This window comes from Ambystoma mexicanum, chromosome 5p (genome assembly GCF_040938575.1).
Source record: "Ambystoma mexicanum isolate Mex_15411 chromosome 5p, UKY_AmexF1_1, whole genome shotgun sequence".
Taxonomy (NCBI): domain Eukaryota; kingdom Metazoa; phylum Chordata; class Amphibia; order Caudata; family Ambystomatidae; genus Ambystoma; species Ambystoma mexicanum.
In genome coordinates, this window is record NC_090930.1 from 838,335,447 (window position 1) to 838,356,244 (window position 20,798).

General features: G+C 44.0%; 1 protein-coding gene across 1 annotated transcript in view; it reads right to left on the reverse strand.

Moving 5' to 3' along the window:
* The window catches only part of AOAH (acyloxyacyl hydrolase), a 1,097,690-nt gene that overhangs the window by 394,836 nt on the left and 682,056 nt on the right, over positions 1 to 20,798 (reverse strand). Inside the window, exons 10-11 of the mRNA XM_069613263.1 lie at positions 11,029 to 11,077; positions 5,500 to 5,594 (exon numbers count right to left, since the gene is read on the reverse strand). Of these exons, the coding sequence (XP_069469364.1) occupies positions 5,500 to 5,594; positions 11,029 to 11,077 (144 nt within the window). The remainder of the gene's footprint in view (positions 1 to 5,499; positions 5,595 to 11,028; positions 11,078 to 20,798) is intronic.

A 20,798-nucleotide genomic window follows, 5' to 3' on the forward strand; every position in this document is an offset into this window, starting at 1 on the left:
TGGAGAAGCCCATATCCCATCTAGGTCAGCGTACCTATTGACAATGGGTACCTTCTTCTGCAAAACAATGTGGTTAATTGATTTGCAGTCAATTCTAACCATTATCGGGGAGGTCATTTACAAATTCTTCTTTGACCATGAATCTATTAGCAATTCCATTAGGATTGCAAACTCAAGTTTCAAGGCTTGGAGGCCCAAAAACAATGTGGGTATTCCTTGCTCAGAGAAATGGCCCAAAATCATGTCTATTTTACACAAATCGGCAAGTATCTATTGTTAAGGACGTTTGTCAGTTCATGGTTTTTTTTAAGTCACTTAAAAAATCCTCTTGCTTTTATCATTTCCCCACAGAGTTTCCTTGACAGCAGTTTACAGTGTCTTCTCAGCTTGCTTACTGCAAAGGCTGTACCTCAGTGTGTTGATCTCTTGCACCACCTTCGTTGTGGGCAGAATGCAGCAGCTGGACTATTGGCCAAAACCATTAGACAGAGAGTGTTGGTCCTGCATAAAGCAAACTCTAATGGCTACTGGTGACCAAAGGCATTCCCCTTAAGCCACTATTATAAAGAGACTTGCCATATCACCAACCTGGCTGTCTTTTCATTGATAACAGGTCAGAAAAGAATGCCGAGAACAAGCTATTTCCTGTTGATTCCATCATTTGAAAGAGTCCAGTGTGGATGGCTAGCAGAGCAGGCAGCTTAACACTGAAACTCTTTTCAAATGTTTCACCCGGACACAGACAAGTATTTGTGGTTCTGCCCTGCGGTGAAGACCAATTTACGAACTCAAAAATTGCTCAAGGCTTGATTTTTCAAAGAACAAGCACTGCCACATATGCTGTTTTGTTGAATCATGTGTTCTTTAAGGGCCCTGTAGCTATAGCACTTAGGTGGCATGTATCGGAACTGTACATACGTAACATAACAATACATAAACTCCTCGCGATGCCCTCTAGTGATCAGAAAGTCTACATGGAGGATGCTAAATCCTGAAAAACGTCAAACAAAACACCAAAAACAGTGGGTCAGGAAGTGACTTTCATGGATTGTAAAATGTTTAAAATGTGATTTTGAATTGTCGAGCTTCAAAGTTTCTTTAAGGGTCCTCTTTCCCAATCTGTGACCAGACTGGCATTCAGAACATTCAATTACTTGAAAAACAGATGGCACGAGAATTCTAACTGTCCTCATAATTAACAATTTACTTCTTTGTTTGTCATTGTTTGTCAAGGAAGTCCTGTACTACCAACATTTCAATACTGGAAATATTTTGACTTCCAAAATAATTAAATGACTTCCGATTTTTTAGGCATGGCATTGTATCGCTTACTTGCCCAAAAAGTAAATTGAAGGGCTAGGTATACATCTAATAGGGGTAATTCATAAGTGCTAATGAATCGCAAGCACTGGAAACCATTTCTTAAAGGCAGACCACTGGCATGAATGTGTTAGTGATACAATCAAGTAGTGCCAACACATACATTTGTTTGCAGAATCTATTGAACATAGTAATTAAATAAATTAAAGTTAAAATGTGTACAGTACAATACAACGATGAAATAATCCTGCATAGTGTAGAGGAGCAGGTGACATCATCTCTAGTGCCCGCCCCCTCACCTCCGTCATATTGGATGAACACAGCTAGAAAATCTCTATGTGCGACACCAGGTATTGTTCCAGTACCCCCAGTACCACATCGAATGTATGAGACATGGTATGCACTCAGACAGCCTTATCGAATGTACCCTCGTACTGAAGTGGTGGAAGGATGTCAACATACACCATTGGACACAAAAGAGCTGTAAGTGGAAGCTGACACAAGTAAAGTGATGTCATATGATGACACACATAAACGATATAAGAATCCAAGTAACAAAGTAATCAAGTATATAGAGATGGCGAAATCATCTATGCCGAGAAGACAAGTGAGATGAAGCTCAACAAATCTACATATGCAGAAACATAAGGTAGATGAGACATATAGAAGTTTACTACAGTAGGAACGATGACATAAACAGAGCGGCCATGATGAAAAGATGGACGTTGGATTGTGTTGAAACTACCTCGGAGACAAACCAGGGCTGCAGCGTTGGGAGACGCTGCAGAAACAGCTGTGTGAGAGAAACAATAAATATCTATTTTACTAAGACCAAGGACGTCACAGAAAGGCATCATTGGAAAGTTCAAAGGGAGTTAACCAGGATAAGCAATAAACAAAGGGCACACTTCTCTTAGATTAGGCAGAAGCAAAAACATCTGCAAGTGCCAAGTAGTGGACAATTAAGGATGCGAAAAGCATATGTAAGATGGAAGGACCACCTCTCCAGAAGCCAAGAAGAGTAATAGCACCCAGCACAATTAAATCAAATAGCAGTAAATAAGAAGTTGAAATGGATGCATAAATTGAAGACAAGGCCTATTCATTAAGGCTCAGACAAAGATAATGGTGTACCCTGGCTCCCTTAAATGTTCCAGAGAAGAAAACAGTCAGCAAGATCAACTATAAAGGAGAAGCCCTGGCTCATGGCGTAACTGATGAGAGGTGGTAGGCTAATTGACCAAAGTGGGCAGTATTCTGACGTTGTTCTCTGCACCTGGGTTTTGTTTTGTTCACGTGCTGCTAGCAAGCCGAATGTCCAAAGTTGGGACAGTACGCCAACCAATCATGAATGGCTATGAAGCAGCATACTATACAAGGTTTCAGAAGACAATCCGCTGTTAGTACTTTGCTACAATCAGTATTATATGTATTTTAGAGGTAGTTTGAGAGGTAGTTTGAGGCGTGGCCACCAGATAAGGGGCAGCCAATGATGTTATTAACACTTACACATACTATACGTATTTATATTCCCCTAATCAATCCCACCCCTCGATAGATTTTGTTGTGTGCCACGTAGGGTGACATCATAACTGACGTACATCAAAGTATGAAGTCTTTTGTGTGACAGAAATGCTTTGAGAGTGTGCAAGCAACTTGTTATGCTTGCCAGATTTCCCTACTTTATTTGAACTGAAAATAAAGTAGTGATTTGCCATAATTTTTGTGTCTGGCTGGTTATTTGCGTCCAAGGCAATTTCTAATGGTAATTCCATTCTGTGCTTCAGATACGCTCCGAGGTGCTACTGCACAATAGGATGAAATATAACCAATATAGAAAGTTATGAAAAATCTCCATGATTAGGTTAAACAATCCAGAACGGGATTTACTTTTACAAGGCTGTCGAAATAAAGGGATCTAAATAAAGATATGTTGTGTAGGAGCCAAAAGAGGATCCTGGGTGCCCAGCATCACCTCATCAGCAGGAGTCATCTCGGAGGAGTGGGTGAGGAGTTAGTGCAAATCTAACTTGCACATAAGAGGAAAACTGTAACCTTTTGTCCATTACATATGATGCATTATGGTTTAAATGTCTTCTAGCTGTGTCTTAATGTTCCTTCAGGCACATTCCCAGACATCCAGAGTTAATGTCACATGGGTATGCCTCCAGGGCAGAAGTTGGTCTGGGGAGTCAAAAGTAGGTCCTAGAAGCTGTTGGTGCCCAACTAACCAGGTTCTTCTAGGATGTAGACACGAGGCAAATAGATCCTAGCTCCTGGCAATTTCGAGCCCTACAAACTAAAGTCAACCACTTCTAGGTACAGTGTGCACTCATTATAAATACTGTAATATAGATTCAACCTAAACCAACCTGACCTTATTACCTCAACATGGTCTCTTACAATGCTTTTGAGTGCACTAACTGCCGGGATGCTAGCTCTCAATAAGTGTCCCTCCTCGGGATATAAAGATGTGAGCATTGTAAGTCACTCTGAGACGTCCATGAATGTACTGAATGTTGTTTAACCGAAGTGCAAATCAGTGAAACCTATGAAATATACTCAATAGTGATTAGCTCAAGGACAATACATCTTTTAGAAATGCACGGAACGCTAATATATGCTGTTCAAGCGCTAGCCAAGCAATACTAGATCCATACCCTACTAATGAGTTCGATAAATACAAGTGAAAGAGACAGGTACTTTGTCAAGGTAATTCAGGCAACGTTGCAGTCAGGCATTGTACAATCTCTACAAGTTTTGAATGCATGTCAAACAATATATAAAATTGAAATTCGACTACGATTGATACAAATGTAAACAATGGAAGTTTTGTTTTGTTTTTAAATTCCATATATATATTAGACACACACACACACACACACACACACACACATAGTGGGTATAAAAGCTATGATTGATGAATAAACTCCTGAGTGGAAATTGAGGTCCTCCGGGGCACATTTTCTCAGAATACCCAGAAAAAAACAGGGGTGGTGACTTTGGTGGGGAAATATGGCTCTTGCTTAGTTGGCCTCAGCTCGGGGTCACCCGCACCTGGTGACTGATTTGTCCCTACTTAGCTGAGCCACAATGGGGATTCACTCTCTCAGCCCCAGCTTTGAAAGGACCTCCTCCAAAATGGTACTCTCCAAGACATTTCTTGAAATGCTAAACAATATATTGGGTCTCATTACGATCCTGGCGGCAGCGGTATGAACGGTGCCGGTAAAGTACCGGCACCGTTCAAACCGGGGCGCCACATTCCGAGTTTGCTCGCAAGTGGCGGTATGCACGTCTGGTATGGCCAGACGTGCATACCGGCACCCGCGAGCAGACCAGGAGGCTAATAAAGGACCCATCATTAACGGGTCCGTTGTTAGCATCCTCCCCATTCCCATTGAGCCCTATGGGGGCTGAAATGGGAATGGGGACGTACCGGGTCCGGGTCCTGAAAATGGGATTTACCGGGCCCGCAAATGTCAGAATGGCCCGGTAAATCCCATTTTCCGGGACCCCGACCCGAGTTTGGGGGTAGCCATGCCGCTAAAAACAGCATGGCTACCTCCAAACTCGTAATGAGGCCCATTGTGTTCTGATTAGCCCTTAATGCCAGATTCCTCCTGCTTTTAAGCACTGTAATGACAGGTGTTATGATTATCCTATTTCATGATCCTCAATGTATTGACGTCTGAAGGGTGAAAGTCTTAAGTCATTTCTGCTTAAGGACTCGAATGTGTGGAAGGCAGGCTGTCCTTGTGTCAGAGACCAGCCCTTTACTTGTGAGCTATCCACCACACAGCTCATGTCCTATGTTATGGAGTTAGTTGGCTTCAGAAAGAACAGCAGATCACTAAGATGGCGGAACGATTGCTAAACTCATCCTCGGCTTTTCTCCATGGCAGACTATGGCAGGTTATTTACAAATCCTGCTTAAGTCGGCTACGTTTGTTCTATCGTAAAATACGTTAATAAACAAGGAATACTGCAATAAGGTGTCGCTCTTTCTTGAAACAGGAAACAGAATGGGTGTATCCCGTGGTGTCAAACGGATACCAAATTCTGTTTTGTCAGAAACGTTAGCCTAAGCAGAACATCTGTGCCAAAGTAAGATGATTTACACACACAAAAAAAGATATGCCCAAAGTTGGATTCTTTAGGCATATCTGTGTTACTCACGGCAGACATCTGTTGCACTGTCATCCACTCGGGCGGTATATGGAAATGAGCTCCAGCTGAGTCGCCCAACAGGATGATGCCTCTGCTTTCTGTGCCTGGCAAACGACAGTTGTGGCAGATGTTATTGATTGCAGTACTTACTTTCCGTGGTGCCCCATCCTGGGAAAGGCGCATGTATACACTTAAGCATTTGCAAAACACTTTTTATTTTTTTACGTTTATGAGTTAAACCTGATCTTAACTGAACCAAACAACACAATTGCGTTATTTATATTATTGGCATTATTAAAGGTGGGCGTCCTGTTATAGACATTTGGAATGCAGTTACTGCAGGTCCTGCTGCAGCTGTTATTATTTGAAACTAACACGACCCAATCCCCAGCTGTGGTGATGTGCTCCTGCTCGACTTCCTGTTAGTCTTCCCATGTGTGCTTTTCTTGGCAGGTGATGGCATCTACCTTACCCCAGCGTCCACAAATGTGGACTCCCTACCTTTTTACAACATTATTGTGTACGTGTTGGTGTCTATCTAACTTAAAAGAAAGAAAAAGCTGTTTTCGTTTTGCAGAATTCATTTATTTTATTTGTCTATTTTGGTTTCAAAGAAACCATATATACAACATTACATTTATACACCACGCATCAAATGACATCTACAATATAAGATGTATATACATCAATCAATCACTTCATCTATTGACTCTAGATATAGTTGCAAACTATTCTTGAAGTACATTTCAAATGACCCTTCCTTCTTTGGTGAAATAATGAAGACACAAACATGATCTTACTATCGCACTTCTACATTATTCCAGAAGTTCACAATTCTAGGGCATAAAGATAGTTCTTCTCCCATTAAGCCACATTACCGAAAAGTGTCATTATCCCTCTTCTAAGCCTGCTGTGCAAATCTATCAATATATATATATATATCTACTATGGTTTATACTCTTGCACACTGACGTCAGAGGATCAGATGCAGTATGGTTTTTACGCACCGCCAGCTGGCTGACTTAGAGGACATGCTCAATTCCCAATCTTGCACTGAGAACTTTCATTATTTTTCTTTAATTTGATCAGAATTTCATATAAATTCCATTTGCAGAGCTTGACACCTCAGCTCTCTTCAAGGCAGAGCAAGTCGACAATTCGGTTTATTTGTTGGCCGTTGTTGGGGCTGGCACTCGCCCATCTATGCCTGTCGACTGACTTCTTCGTTCCAGAAATTACTGACGCGAAATTCATAAGGCATTATGCTGAGGTGCAGAATATATTGCGCAACGCCATTAGACCACAGATTGCTTGGACTGAAAATGACAAAATTGGTCGCGCTCTTCATTCTTGTCCAATGCTGAGAGTCTACCCCAGGACTTTCTCAGAATGCAACTATGCACCGGACGCAATTCAAGATGAAAGGGCTTTTAAATGAGGGTCACCATGCAACGGCTGCTCAGAAGATGACTGTGTGGACAGTATATGCTGTGTTGACTGGAGCTCTGCTTGAGATTCCTTGTCAGAAGTGGGTCTTCATGTAGCTAACGGGGGTGCCTCAGATGGTTCAACTTCAACTTTTTTGGCGACCAAATGCTGCTTTACTTCCTTCTTTGTAATAGTATCATTTTTCTTCTTTAAGTGGGTCTGTGTCTAAAAGCCTGTAATTTTTACAAATCATTTCTATATATTTAATTACCTAGGCTCTAAAAGACTTGTTTTCATCTTGTATGATGATTTTCTTGAAAAGAATTGATTTGCTAGAATTTTGTACTTGAACAGTTTGAAAAACTGTTCATAAATGTACATTTTATGAATAAAGTTGTCACTTGAGTCTGAAAAAAAAGAAAAAAAAAGAATTTCATATAAATTCTTTATTTTTCAATACAAGGGAACAACTCGATGTGAGACTGTACCGTGCCATCCTGCTAGATCACTTTCTTATACTCTGGACTATGCTTTGCTACTCAAATGCATTTCCCATTTTTTTCCTGCCTGCAGCATTTTTTTTTGTTCATGTTTGGCCTGCATATAGCTCCTTTCTTGATTAGCGACTAGGCGAAAGTGGGCACTAGAGGCTGAATCAACATGCGCAGCACTGAGTGTTAAGCTACATGGTTTGTTTTAGGTTTTGATAATTGAATTAGCAGCAAGTTCAGGGGAGGGAGATGTGTTTCCCACTCCTCGTATATAAACATGAAATGCTTGGACCCTGTAATAATTGAGCAAAGAATCAATTTAGCCTTGAAAAGACTCTGATGGGTGAAAACACGTGTCGGCGGACCTACCCAAAATCACTGATTAAATCCTGTATATGAAAAACTAGAAAAACGTATTATCAGCGCAAGTATTGCGGGGTCCAACCCTCCCCTTTCTTGATTTATTGTATTGATTATTTCTCTCATTGCCAGACCATACCAGTTGGATTTAATAATGTTCCATAATGTCGCTTTACGGCGTCCTCTCGATCGCAAACAAAAAATCCAAAATCTTATTTCTATGAGCAATTCAGAAAATGTCAACTTGCGCAATGAGGTCTTATGTGTATGGTGGTCTTGGTCATCCAACATATGACACACCACAAAACACTAGCAGTTCACTCTACCAATGCAGACTGCATAGACACAGCCAGTACTTGGGATAGCAGGTTAAAGGAAGGGTAGGATACTGCATAGACACAGTCAGTACTGGGGATAGCAGGCATAAGGAAAGGGTAGGATACTGCATAGACACAGTATAAGGAATGTTAGGATACTGCATAGACACAGCCAGTACTTAGATTAGCAGGCATAAGGAAAGGGTAGGATACATCGTAGACACAGCAAGTACTTGGGATCGCAGGTATAAGGTAAGGTTAGGATACTGCATAGACACAGCCAATACTTCAGATAACAGGTATAAGGAAGGGTAGGATACGACATAGACACAGCCAGTACTTGGGATAGTTGGTATACGGAGGGGTAGGATACTGCATAGACATGGTCAGTTCTTGGGATAACAGGTAAAAGGAAAGGGTAGGATACTACAAAGACACAGCCAGTACTTGGGATAGCAGGTATAAAGAAAGGGTAGGATACTGTATAGACACAGCCAGTAGTTGGAATAACAGCTATAGGGAAAGGGTAAGCTACTGCATAGACACAATCAGTACCTGGGATAAAAGGTATAACAAAGGGTAGGATGCTGCATAAACACAACCAACTTGGGATAGTAGGAATAAGGAAGGGTGGGATACTGTGCATAGACACAGGGCCTCATCACAAGTTTGGCGGTAACCCTTAAATCCGGCGGTAGCGCTATTACCACCGGATTTAAGGGTCCGCCAAATCAGGGCTTCGGCGGATTTCTCCCCAGCTCTGAGCTGGGGGAAATCTGCCAAACATTCGCGCTCATACCGCCAGCAGAAAATCCGCCGGCGGTATGAGCACGAAAATTCCCCATTGAGCCCAATGGGGAATGGGACATTCCCGAATGGGCTCAGTGGGGAATGGGGACTTCCAATACCGCCAAACCCGTGATCCGGCGCTAATAGCGCCGGGGTGTTTGGCGGTAGGGAAGATAGCGCCAGTGCTATTAGCGCCGGCGTTACCGCCCAACTCGTGATGAGGCCCACAGTCAGTACTTGGGATAGCATGTGTGAGGAAGGGTAGAATACTGCACAGATACAGACAGTACTTGGGATAACAGGTATAAGGAAAGGGTAGGATACTGCATAGGCACAGCCAGTACTTGGGATAGCAGGAATAAGAAAGGGTAGCATACTGCATAGACTCAGACAGTATTTGAGATAGCAGGAATAAGGAAGGGTAGAATACTGCATAGACACAGCCAGTACTTCAGTTAACAGGTATAAGGAAGGGTAGCATACTGCATAGACATAGCCAGTATCTGGGCTAGCAGGTATAAGAAAGGGTAGGATACTGCATAGACACCGCCAGTACTTGGGATAGTAGGTATAGGGAAGTGCAGGATACTGCATAGACACCGCCAGTACTTGGGATAGCAGGTATAAGGAAGGGTCGGATACTGCATTGACACCGCCAGTACTTGGGATAGCAGCTATAGTGAAGTGCAGCATACTGCATAGACACCGCCAGTACTTGGGATAGCAGGTATAAGGAAGGGTCGGATACTGCATTGACACAGCCAGTACTTGGGCTAAGAGGTATAAGGAAGAATAGGATACTGCATAGACTCAGACAGTATTTGAGATAGCAGGAATAAGGAAGGGTAGAATACTGCATAGACACAGCCAGTACTTCAGTTAACAGGTATAAGGAAGGGTAGCATACTGCATAGACACAGCCAGTATCTGGGCTAGCAGGTATAAGAAAGGGTAGGATACTGCGTAGGCACAGCCAGTACTTGGGATAGCAGGAATAAGAAAGGGTAGGATACTGCATAGACTCAGACAGTATTTGAGATAGCAGGAATAAGGAAGGGTAGAATACTGCATAGACACAGCCAGTACTTCAGTTAACAGGTATAAGGAAGGGTAGCATACTGCATAGACACAGCCAGTATCTGGGCTAGCAGGTATAAGAAAGGGTAGGATACTGCATAGACACCGTCAGTACTTGGGATAGCAGGTATAGGGAAGGGCAGGATACTGCATAGACACCGCCAGTACTTGGGATAGCAGGTATAAGGAAGGGTCGGATACTGCATTGACACAGCCAGTACTTGGGATAAGAGGTATAAGGAAGAATAGGATACTGCGTAGACACCGCCAGTACTTGGGATAGCAGGTATAGGGAAGTGCAGGATACTGCATAGACACCGCCAGTACTTGGGATAGCAGGTATAAGAAAGGGTCAGATACTGCATTGACACAGCCAGTACTTGGGATAAGAGGTATAAGGAAGAATAGGATACTGCGTAGACACCGCCAGTACTTGGGATAGCAGGTATAGGGAAGTGCAGGACACTGCATAGACACCGCCAGTACTTGGGATAGCAGGTATAAGAAAGGGCCGGATACTGCGTAGACACTGCCAGTACTTGGGATAGCAGGTATAGGGAAGGGCAGGATACTGCATAGACACCGCCAGTACTTGGGATAGCAGGTATAGGGAAGGGCAGGATACTGCATAGACACCGCCAGTACTTGGGATAGCAGGTATAGGGAAGGGCAGGATACTGCATAGACACCGCCAGTACTTGGGATAGCAGGTATAAGGAAGGGTCGGATACTGCATTGACACAGCCAGTACTTGGGATAAGAGGTATAAGGAAGAAGAGGATACTGCGTAGACACAGCCAGCACTTGTGATTGCAGGTATAAGAGTAGGATACAGTATAGACACAGTCAGTACTCGGGATAGCAGATATAAGGAAAGGTAGGATTCATGTGTACAAGCACTTTTGGAAGTATTGCAAGTCCCCATATTTCATGCTGACCTCTCAGCAGAACTAGCTGTCTTAACTAATTTCACACCTGTCAAATTCACTTACAATATGAAAAAGATTTGCAGAAAAACTTTGCACCAGAATGACACTAAAATAAGGAATTAGAAATGTTTCTTGAACCAGACCTACCTTCGCAGAACTTCTTTTCATAGGGAATGCCATCATCTGGATCAATGCCCTTTCAGAATAAAGCACATCAAATGTCTGTTCAGTTTTAATCATATACTTATTAAATGATCAAGTATTGCATTAAAAACATACATAAAACATGCAACCATTCTTATTGGGTGGCGTGTAAATATTCCAGGTATACATGCACTATTCACACTTCCGATTTCATCTATATACTTAGTTTTTTACGCTATAGAACAGTGTTGGATAAAGCGATGAAACACAAAACTGAATAGCCCTTGTATTATCTCTCGTATAATGCCAAAAAACGCAAACAATTATGTAAACAAGACTTAAAGGTGAACCCTGCAGAGCATGTGGTCTAAACATATTTCTGGTCCATTCATTCTGCACATTTCAGGGTCACTTCTTGCAATGGTATTGGATCTTTCTCAAATGGCATTTTACCATACCCTGGAACATTGAAAGATAAGTGCCTGCAGAATATGTGATGCCAGTCTCTTATTTACATGTTACACACATTCTACAAAAGGTTAAAGTTAGATGTGTGATATCGATTATTATTAATGGGACCGGACTATAGAGTAGGAGTAGGAGGTTACAGGAATATGTATGAGCATTGTGGAGTTGCAATACACACCTATGTCCCATCCACTTTCCACCACACCTATTGGGCCAGCAAAAAAGCATGTCGAGTAGCAGCTTAAAAAAACTATGGCCTGTTTGCGTGCACCAAAAAAGCCACGCCACACCACGCCATGATTCCCCTCGTGCATGCTTCCTGGCCTGCTCGCTGGTCCTCTTATCCACAGGCGGACGGGACATGTGGTTTTCTCAATACTCAAGTTCTTTTTTCCCAACTGCAAATACGGCCCACTCTTTGGTTTTGCAAAGATGCGTCTTCTGTCACAGATTGTTTGCAGCATCTGACCCCTAAACTCTGAACCTGGGGTGCCAGGACTGCACGGTCTGCACCATTTTTTCTCTAAGGTTATGCACGTGCATATCTTGAGGTGGGAGCAGATCTTCCACTAAACTGCACCAAAAACCTTCGAGACCTTCTCATCTGATCTCGTGGGATGGTAAGCGATTTTTGTTTTCAGAAACACCCTTTCAAGGTGACTTATTTCCAGAAATTCACCAGACCAGGTGGGGTTTCGCCCACACATTTCCACATTCAGAGGCATGAGCTAACAGCGTTCCTGCCAAGAGAGTCACAATGCCTACAGATGGCATTTTACTGACAGAGTGCCTACACAGTCTACCCACAACCTCCGGGCTGTTTCCCCTGACGGTTCTATTGACATTGTGAAGTCATCCGAGCATCATCCAGAAAGCCTCCTCAGATCCCAGTATTTGAAGTGAAAGGGTGGAGAGATCAGTGTTTCATTTGGATATTGTACAAGGTTCAAGGAGGTCTAGAGAGAGAAAGATGGACATAAATACTACAAGGAGCTTTATAAACCTGAGTCTTGGAATCATCCAAATGGCTCAAACGTGCACACCAAAACCAAGAGAAAGATATATTAGGAGGGGATACACATACACCTATGAATCACGTGAGACATTAAGAACAAGAGAACCAAGGAAGCCTGGAGGGCCCTTTAAAATAAATAAGGAAATCTCCCATGGAGAAATCTGAATCAAGCAGTACTGGAATCTCGTGGGGAGAGACCCATGTAATTGGTGAAGGAAGTTTAAACAGACATCCCTTCATCTACGACCACTGAGAGAATTTACTTTTTTTTAGAACTTGAGAGTGTATGTTATATACCTGAGCAAAAACCTTTTCTTTATTTGTAACTTTGACAAGATGGCCAGGAGCTGATAAAGTCAGGAGGCCTACTTCCCGTTAGCACCCGAAACTGGGGGCGCAGCCAATAGGGTTCAGCGGATCATGGTGTGAAATCTCTGACCCCAGCCTGCATTCAATGGAACCCGCAGGATGCCTCCCCCGTCGCAGGCCGCCATTTTATGGCCCCCCTTTCCCTTTTTCTAAACGTATCCCAACCCCCATCCCAAGCTCCACATACCTGATTGTGGCTTCAGCACATGCCGCCTGCTGCCGCATCCGCTTCCCTCCTTCTCGGTTTGTGGCCATCATGGAAATGGAAGAAGGGCTCTGTATGAAGCCCTCCCTTCCATAACCATGGTGGCCATCTTGGAACAGTATTTTCATTCAATGAATGGGACGCCACGCACGTCCTATTCTTTGAATGAAAATATTTTTTTTGTAACACTCTGGGTCACCGCTTTGGTACCTTGGGGTGCTAATAGAATTAGCACCCTGTTCCAATGGCTGTAATTGGGGTAACGTTGCAGTACCCTCGTTATAGGCCCTGGCTTTGCTCAGGCCTATAACTTGGGCTGCCAGACCATTACCCGCCCCATTCCAGTGCTTGGAACAGGGTGCTAAGGCAATATTAAATCTTTGTGAACACTAAAATCAGGAGAGATTCCTGGAAACACTGGGACACGGCAGAATACAGAGCAGTGAGGGAAAACTATATTGCCTGTTTTCCAATTTGAGTTTGTTTTTCTAAGTGATAGGTCCCATTTAGAGGTTAGGATTTGGACAGAGGACTTTATTATGTTGACTATATTGATTAGTTTAGTTTAGTAGGTAGGGAGCTTGCCTATTAGCAATAGGGTTAGGAAGGTGTTTTCTTTAACTTAAATAAAACTCCTGTAGTAAAAACATGTCCTCTGGACCGAGTCCTTCTTCTGGTATGCCACAGCAAGTACATGGTAAGGTTGCATTTGTGATCCCATCCGTGTACTGCAGGTACGTACATGTCTGTCTTACCATATTTCTCTCCGTGCAAACCGTGATCGTGGCGCGGGCCTTCCGCTACATGAATTCCCAGCATACACAGAGGACATGATTACAGAGGATGATAATGGGTGAGAGGTCCTAGGTAATCTTCCATATGACCACTCCCAGATTGGCATTGTGAAGTGGGTGGCATCATGAAGTGGGTGGCATCTATTGGCCCCCATGATCTCTCTCATCCCATTTCCTGGACTCAAGATAATAGCTTCGTCAAACTCTTGAAAGCGGAAATAACATGGAACCTTGAAACACTTGTGTATAGGAGCGTTATAAATGCCATCTCATATCATATCATATCGGACAAAACGTTCCATTAAATGACAATACATTCAATGTGGGCAGAGACTGGGAATACTCCTGGAAACTAGTTTGTGACAATATGTTTTTTAGACCACTTTTGGTAAAGAGTTGCTCTTGTTGCGATCGAGTCGCCTGCTGCATGACCCTTTAGACCAGGGGTGCACAATGGATTTTGGCAGAGGGCCGAATGTGCCCTACATGCTGCCTATAGTGGGCCAAAAAGTAAATGTGTTTGGGGTGGGGCGATGGTTGGGTGGGAAGGGGGCTAGGAGGAAAGGGACCAGGAGACTTTTTCAACCCCAATTTTTATTCAATGCATGACACTTGCCCCCCCGTCCCCCACCAATGGAATGGCACTGGTTCCCCTATTCTTCCCCCAATCAACCTGCATGGCCGGGGTCCTGCTCTAACGCCCCCACCCACCAAATGGCCTATCCCATGTCCTTTGCACGCCCCACCAAACGGTATGTCTCCCCGCCCACCACTATACCCATGTCCCATGTTCCCCACCAAAGTGCATGTGGCTAGACCCCCCATGCCCTCCCACCCCCACCAATGGCATTGCACTGGTGCTTCATATCCTTCCAACCCATACCCAACAGCATGGCTCTGGTCCCCAGTATTTCCTCCAGCCAACACCGATGGAATGCCTCTAGTCCACCATCGCCCCCCAAACCCTACCAATGGCATGGCCCTGGTCCCCACCCTATTCCCCACACCAATGACATGGCCTTAGACCGCTTTAAGACCACCCCTCCCCAATGGCATAGCCCTGGTCCCCCACAGCCCACAAATGAAATGACCCTGGACCCCCATAAAACCTCCACCCCAAGCAAAGACTATGCCCCATTAACCCCACCCCAACCAAACATTATGCCCAATGGCCCCCAGCCCAACTAACCACTATGCCCCATTACCCCCATGATCTCCAACCAAACACTATGCCCCATCTTCTCCAACCAAACACTATGCCCCATGACCCCATCCCCAACCAAACAATATGCCCCATGAACCCCAACCAAACACTATCCCCCATGACCCCCACCCCCAACCAAACACTATGCCCCATTGCCCCCATGCCCCCACTCCCAACCAAGCACTATGCCCCATGACCCCAACACCCCAACCAAACACTATGCACCATGACCCGATCCCCAACCAAACACTATGCCCCATGACCCCCACCCCAACCAAACACTATGCACCATGAGCCGCACCCCATCCAAACACTATGCCCCATGACCTCCACCCCCAACCAAACACTATTCCCCATGACCCCCACCTCTCCAACAAAAGGCCATCCCCATTGCCCCCTCCCCCGAACAAAAGACCATCCCCATGACCCCCCAACAAAAGGCCACCCCCCAAATCAAACGCCATCCCCATGACCCACCAACAAACCACAATGAGCCCCACCCCCAACTAGAATGCATTTACCTGGGGGGCACCGCCGAGCAGGCAGGCAGGCAGGCAGACTAGCGAGCTGGAGGGCAGGCTGGCTGGCAAGGTGATGTGCAGACGGGCCTCTTCTGAACTTGTACTGCGGCTGGAGTGGCAAGGCTAAAATGCCTTACAGCAACACGCATTTATCCATGCCAGCTGCAGTACTGACCCTCCATTGGTGCCGCACAGGCACTGCGCGACTCGTAGTACATGCACTGGACCAATGGAGGAACCATCTTTTTCCCAATCCGGCGAGGAAAACAAAGACTTTCCTAATGGATGGCGGCCGTTGCTGCTTGCCGGCTGTATGCCACTAGGAAAATCTTTAACGCAGGCTGTATGTTGTGCACCCATGTTCTAGGCAGTTGGATTCATTACCCAATAGTTGTGACGTGCCGTGACTGCTTCTTACTGTGAGTGATTCTTTTTCATGTTTAAGATCCGATATGGACAGGAAAAGGCCATTGGTCAATGCAGCTGTACCGATTGGCCCTATACATCACCTTTCACTTTCTTTAGCGTAGTCGTTCAGATTCAGAATCGATTTAAGATTGTGTAGACTCTTCCCTGTAGAGAAAGCCTTCTAGGGCACAAGCCCATAGGACATCCACAAATTGTCCCACTGTTAGCACACTATAGGAACCTTTCATCAAGACATTCCCAGGCCAGGCAATCTCAAAATTTCAAATGGTCCAACACTGAGCAAATACAAGGCATGCAGCTACAGAGCTCTCCTGGGTGTAGAGCCTGACAAAACCACATCACGTTCCGACACAATATTCCTGTGTAAACAACCCTTCGATGCATAAGATTTGGAAGTATTCATCTCCAACTTGCAACGTCCTTCACCACAAAAAAGGGGCAGGGCCCATGTGGTGGGGAATTTCTTTTCAACCAGGGAACCACATCTGGATGGCATCCATGGGTAGGTAGTGACAACCACCAAGGAAGACACCCTTAAATCCCCTTATTCTGACATCTAGAACTGTCCCATGGACATGTTACTCAAGAAGACAACCATACATTGAGCAGTGTGGTTGGCCCCTTGCTTTGGAGTAGATGCTTGACAGCATGATCGCCTGGTGTCAAGAATGTGTATTGCGTTAATAAGCATACGGTTTGGCATGGTCCATTTCTTCTAGACTGAAAGTCATGATTTGAGAGATATTAGCTTTCTTTATGCATATTCAAGCTAATAACAACATGTAACTTATATCTATGTGTTTACAGCTAAACAAAAGAGGTGATGGCAGTGATGGCTGGAAGGTTTAGAATTAATCTTAACCTCTGTCATTGTTCTGGGCAATCCTCCAGCCCATAGTTCTTCGCCTGTCAAGCTTTTACACAACGGGAAAGATCATATGCAAATCAGGCTTGGTCCTGCCCCAAAAGGGGCGGTCCAGCCTGAACTGCTAGGTCACATCCCTTCTGCACAAGACCACAAGCATCCCCAAACATGTGTTCAGACATGCAATTTCATCATGGTAACATTTATTTTTTAGAACTTCATTTAGGGTTCGACAGAAAATATTAAGGAATAAATAGTTTGAGCGCACGCAAGACCACAATAACATAGGTATGTGCACCATGGCATACCGTGAAAAGAAAACAGCTCAGAAAACAGTAACAACCAAATCATAACTAATTATGTTGAACGACTTGATATCCACATGTTATTCCCCATCTTGTGACTGAAACAAAAAGATATGAGAAGCATCCCAGATATCGGTAGGGCTTTGTTTGGCAGGCCCCTCGCAGTCCTTTGCATATGCTACATCCATGATCTATTGTGAAAATGAAGGTGCTTCTTTGGAAGTCCAGTGTTTAACTATGCACCTCTTAGCTATTAAGCATATCTGTTAGTAATAACTCCCGATATCACTAAGAAGATATTTCGAAGGTGAAAGAAAGGGCAGAATATCACAGGTTTTGCTACAGTATTTGTCACCTTAAACCGAAAAGGTGTTATGATGTGAGTTAGTCTTGTTCAGTCTCACTGGCCATGAATGCATATTGATAGAATGTGGTGTATGTATGATGGACAGCTCAGGGGAATGTTGAGTGAATGGGATGTGTGAATGTTCCATGAATGTCAGTTGGGGGCCTGAGCTGGATGTGAGAGGATGGCCGGTGGGTGACTCTTGTGCCACTTGATATATGACTACATCTACCTGCCACGTATCCTGTAAATACATGCAAGTAACTGGAGATGTATAAAGGTATCTATGTACAGAACAGCTACTTGTATTTACTATGATGGCTCCACATCTGGTCTGTGTGTGGACAGTGAACATCACTTCAGTTAATTTCCAACATGGGCGATGAGAAACAGAAGTACCGATGCCAAGGGAAAAGTAAAGTCACAGGACAGCAGCAGGAGTAAGCTGGTGAACAAGCAAAACAAGTAGGCAAGTAGGGAAGAGCTGTGGGGAGGAAGCAGCTATTTTATTGAGCAATTGCAGAGCATGCTTATCGAATCAGAAGTCTAAATTGAATCAGACGAAAACGAGAATTCAATGGGATCTCCTTAATCAATAAACAACAGCAGCGCCTCTGTTTACCCGCTGAACCAAGTTTAATTGAAACAAATGTACCATCTGAAAACATGTCACCCAACGTGAAAGTCCCAACCCAATCCCATCTAATATGGATAGACTTGTCCACTGTGAAATACCAAAGCCACACATTATACTTTTTGGCTGCACGGGTGTGTTTGGCTTCATATTAGAACACATCCAGTTCAGACATGACACAGGTTAATATTGAGTTGCATTGTGCTCGCCCCATTGATCTATCTTGCATTATTTTCAATGATAAGTTTGAAGGCAAATGTACATTTGACCCTGTCTTGGCTAGTGGTAGTGACTGCTGTAGGATATACCATCGGCTGGGTATAGTAATACCTTACAACACCCAGCCGATGATATATCCTACAGCAGTCATTAGCAGTAGCCAAGACAGGGTCAAATGTACATTTGCCTTCAAGCTTATCATTGAAAATAATGCAACATAGATCAAGAGCACAACTCATTATTAACCTGTGTCGTGTCTGAACTGGATGCGTACTAATATGAAGCCAAACGTACCCGTGCAGCCAAAAAGTATAATTCACCATCAGTGGAAGATAAACTTTTATTTATTGACTTTATTTGACTGTTTATCCTATGCACTGCACTGCCCCCTCCCTCTTTCCCCTGCACTTCTCCCCTTCCCGCCTCCCCTGCACTTGCGCAATCTTAATGTCACCTGGCCTAGGAAGAACGTTGTCACTTCTCTTCCCTCTGTTCCCCCTCCCTTGCTTCATCACGCCTTGAAACACTTGTGTATAGGCGTGTTATAAATGCCATATCATATTAAGAAGCATTGCCTATATCTGCCCAATTTAGTCTGGCACAACCTGAACGGTACAGAAAATGAACAACAACACTCGATGGGAATCAAAGAAGGCCCTCTTAGGACACATGGGTGCGTTTATGAAATAATCTATAATTGTTTGGGTAATACATTAAGCAAGTACAAGAATATTCGGCTGTACATAGACATTTGGAGTGAAGATCAAGTCTTTAGCTTAGCCAAATCTAAGGGGAGACAGGACCCCAAACTGAGATTGTAGTGATTCTTCTGCATGAGTGCCACTCTGATACCTAAAAAGAGAAGACTACCAGGAACCCACGGAAAACCACCCGTGGAACCGCAGGGAGCGTGACAATTTATGTTGAAACCGCAATAGGTCCCATACATCTGAACATCAACGACGTGCTGTAAATTATGTGCAGGGTTTGGAACATACTATACTATGACCTCAGGGTCCCCTGAAAGCTGTGTGCCGCTCTGTTTCTGTTTATAGCAGACAAGTGCGACAAGTAACTCAATAAATAAGGCAAACAATACCCCTGCTCAAGAATATCATGAGAAGAGACCACGTGTGGCTTCCCTAGTAAGGGAGAGGAGAAAAGCAATTGAACACAACCAAGAAAACAGAGGCCAATGTTAAAGCGCTTGCGAATGGCAAAAAAGATAAGCCCATGAAACCGAATCAAATGCTTTCTCAGCGTCAAGGGTTGCGGCCACGGCATCATAATGTGGGTCAGTTTGGGAGCTAATGCTGCACAAATGACTCAAGTTTAGTGCTGCAGATTTTTGTGGGATATAGCCAGATCATTGATGGATCATGTGAGTCGATAATGGGAGAAACCAGACCATATTTTATGGCCAGAACACGCTTCAACATCTGCAAAACTTCGGCCAGGAAGTCAGGCGGCAGAAATTTTGATAGTCCCAATTTGGGACACGGGAGCACCGGCACTGCTGCTAATGGTACCGGTGCTCCTGTGAAAAATCTGTGAGCGGGTGCTGTCCTGCCTGGCCGGTCTGACCCTGGCAGGTGGGACGGCACCCGCCCGCAGAGTTGCAGTGTGCCGGTCCGGAAACAACAGTTGTTTCTGGACCGGCAAACTTATAATGTGGTCCCATGTCTCTTTGAGTATCGCAGAAAATCCCACTACCAGATTTTGAAGTGGGAGTATTTTACTCCCTATTTTTTTTTAATTGGGAGTAAAATGATTTTTAGGGAGCGCAAAAGTACGCCCCATTCCCAGTGGGAGTATTGAAACGGAAATGTTTTGTAAGAATTTTTTTTTTGCACCAAGTTATTCATAAACATGAAAAGGTACATGTTTACTTCTTCAGATTAGGCAGTAATAATAGTAGAGTTTATCCCTGTGGCACTACCTTTACTAATGGTACAAACATACCCATAGGGCTCTGTGGATGAAAGCAGCGAGACATGCTCTGATGTGTCTGTTTCCCATTTATGTTGGGAGTATTTTTACTCCCTATTTTTAGGGATTATTTGCCTTTTTCTAGGGAGTAAAAGTGGCCAATACACCCCTTATCTGTAGGGCTGGCCAGTAGCAGTAGCTAGGGGGACTCCATGAATATATGGTTTAAAGGCAAAACAGAGACCTGCATATTGAAGAGACAGATCTGACTTTATTGTCAACATTTTTCTGATCTTGTAGTGTTCACATTGGGATCAAGAAAGAAAAGAAAAACATAGAAAAATGACGGCGAGGTCTGAGGGGGCAGGTTTCAACAATCCACATGCAAATTAAGTAATATTGCAGGGTGATGAGTAAATCTATGAGGTAAAATAACAGTCCCAGCTTTCCGCATGGAGATGTGAGGAGAT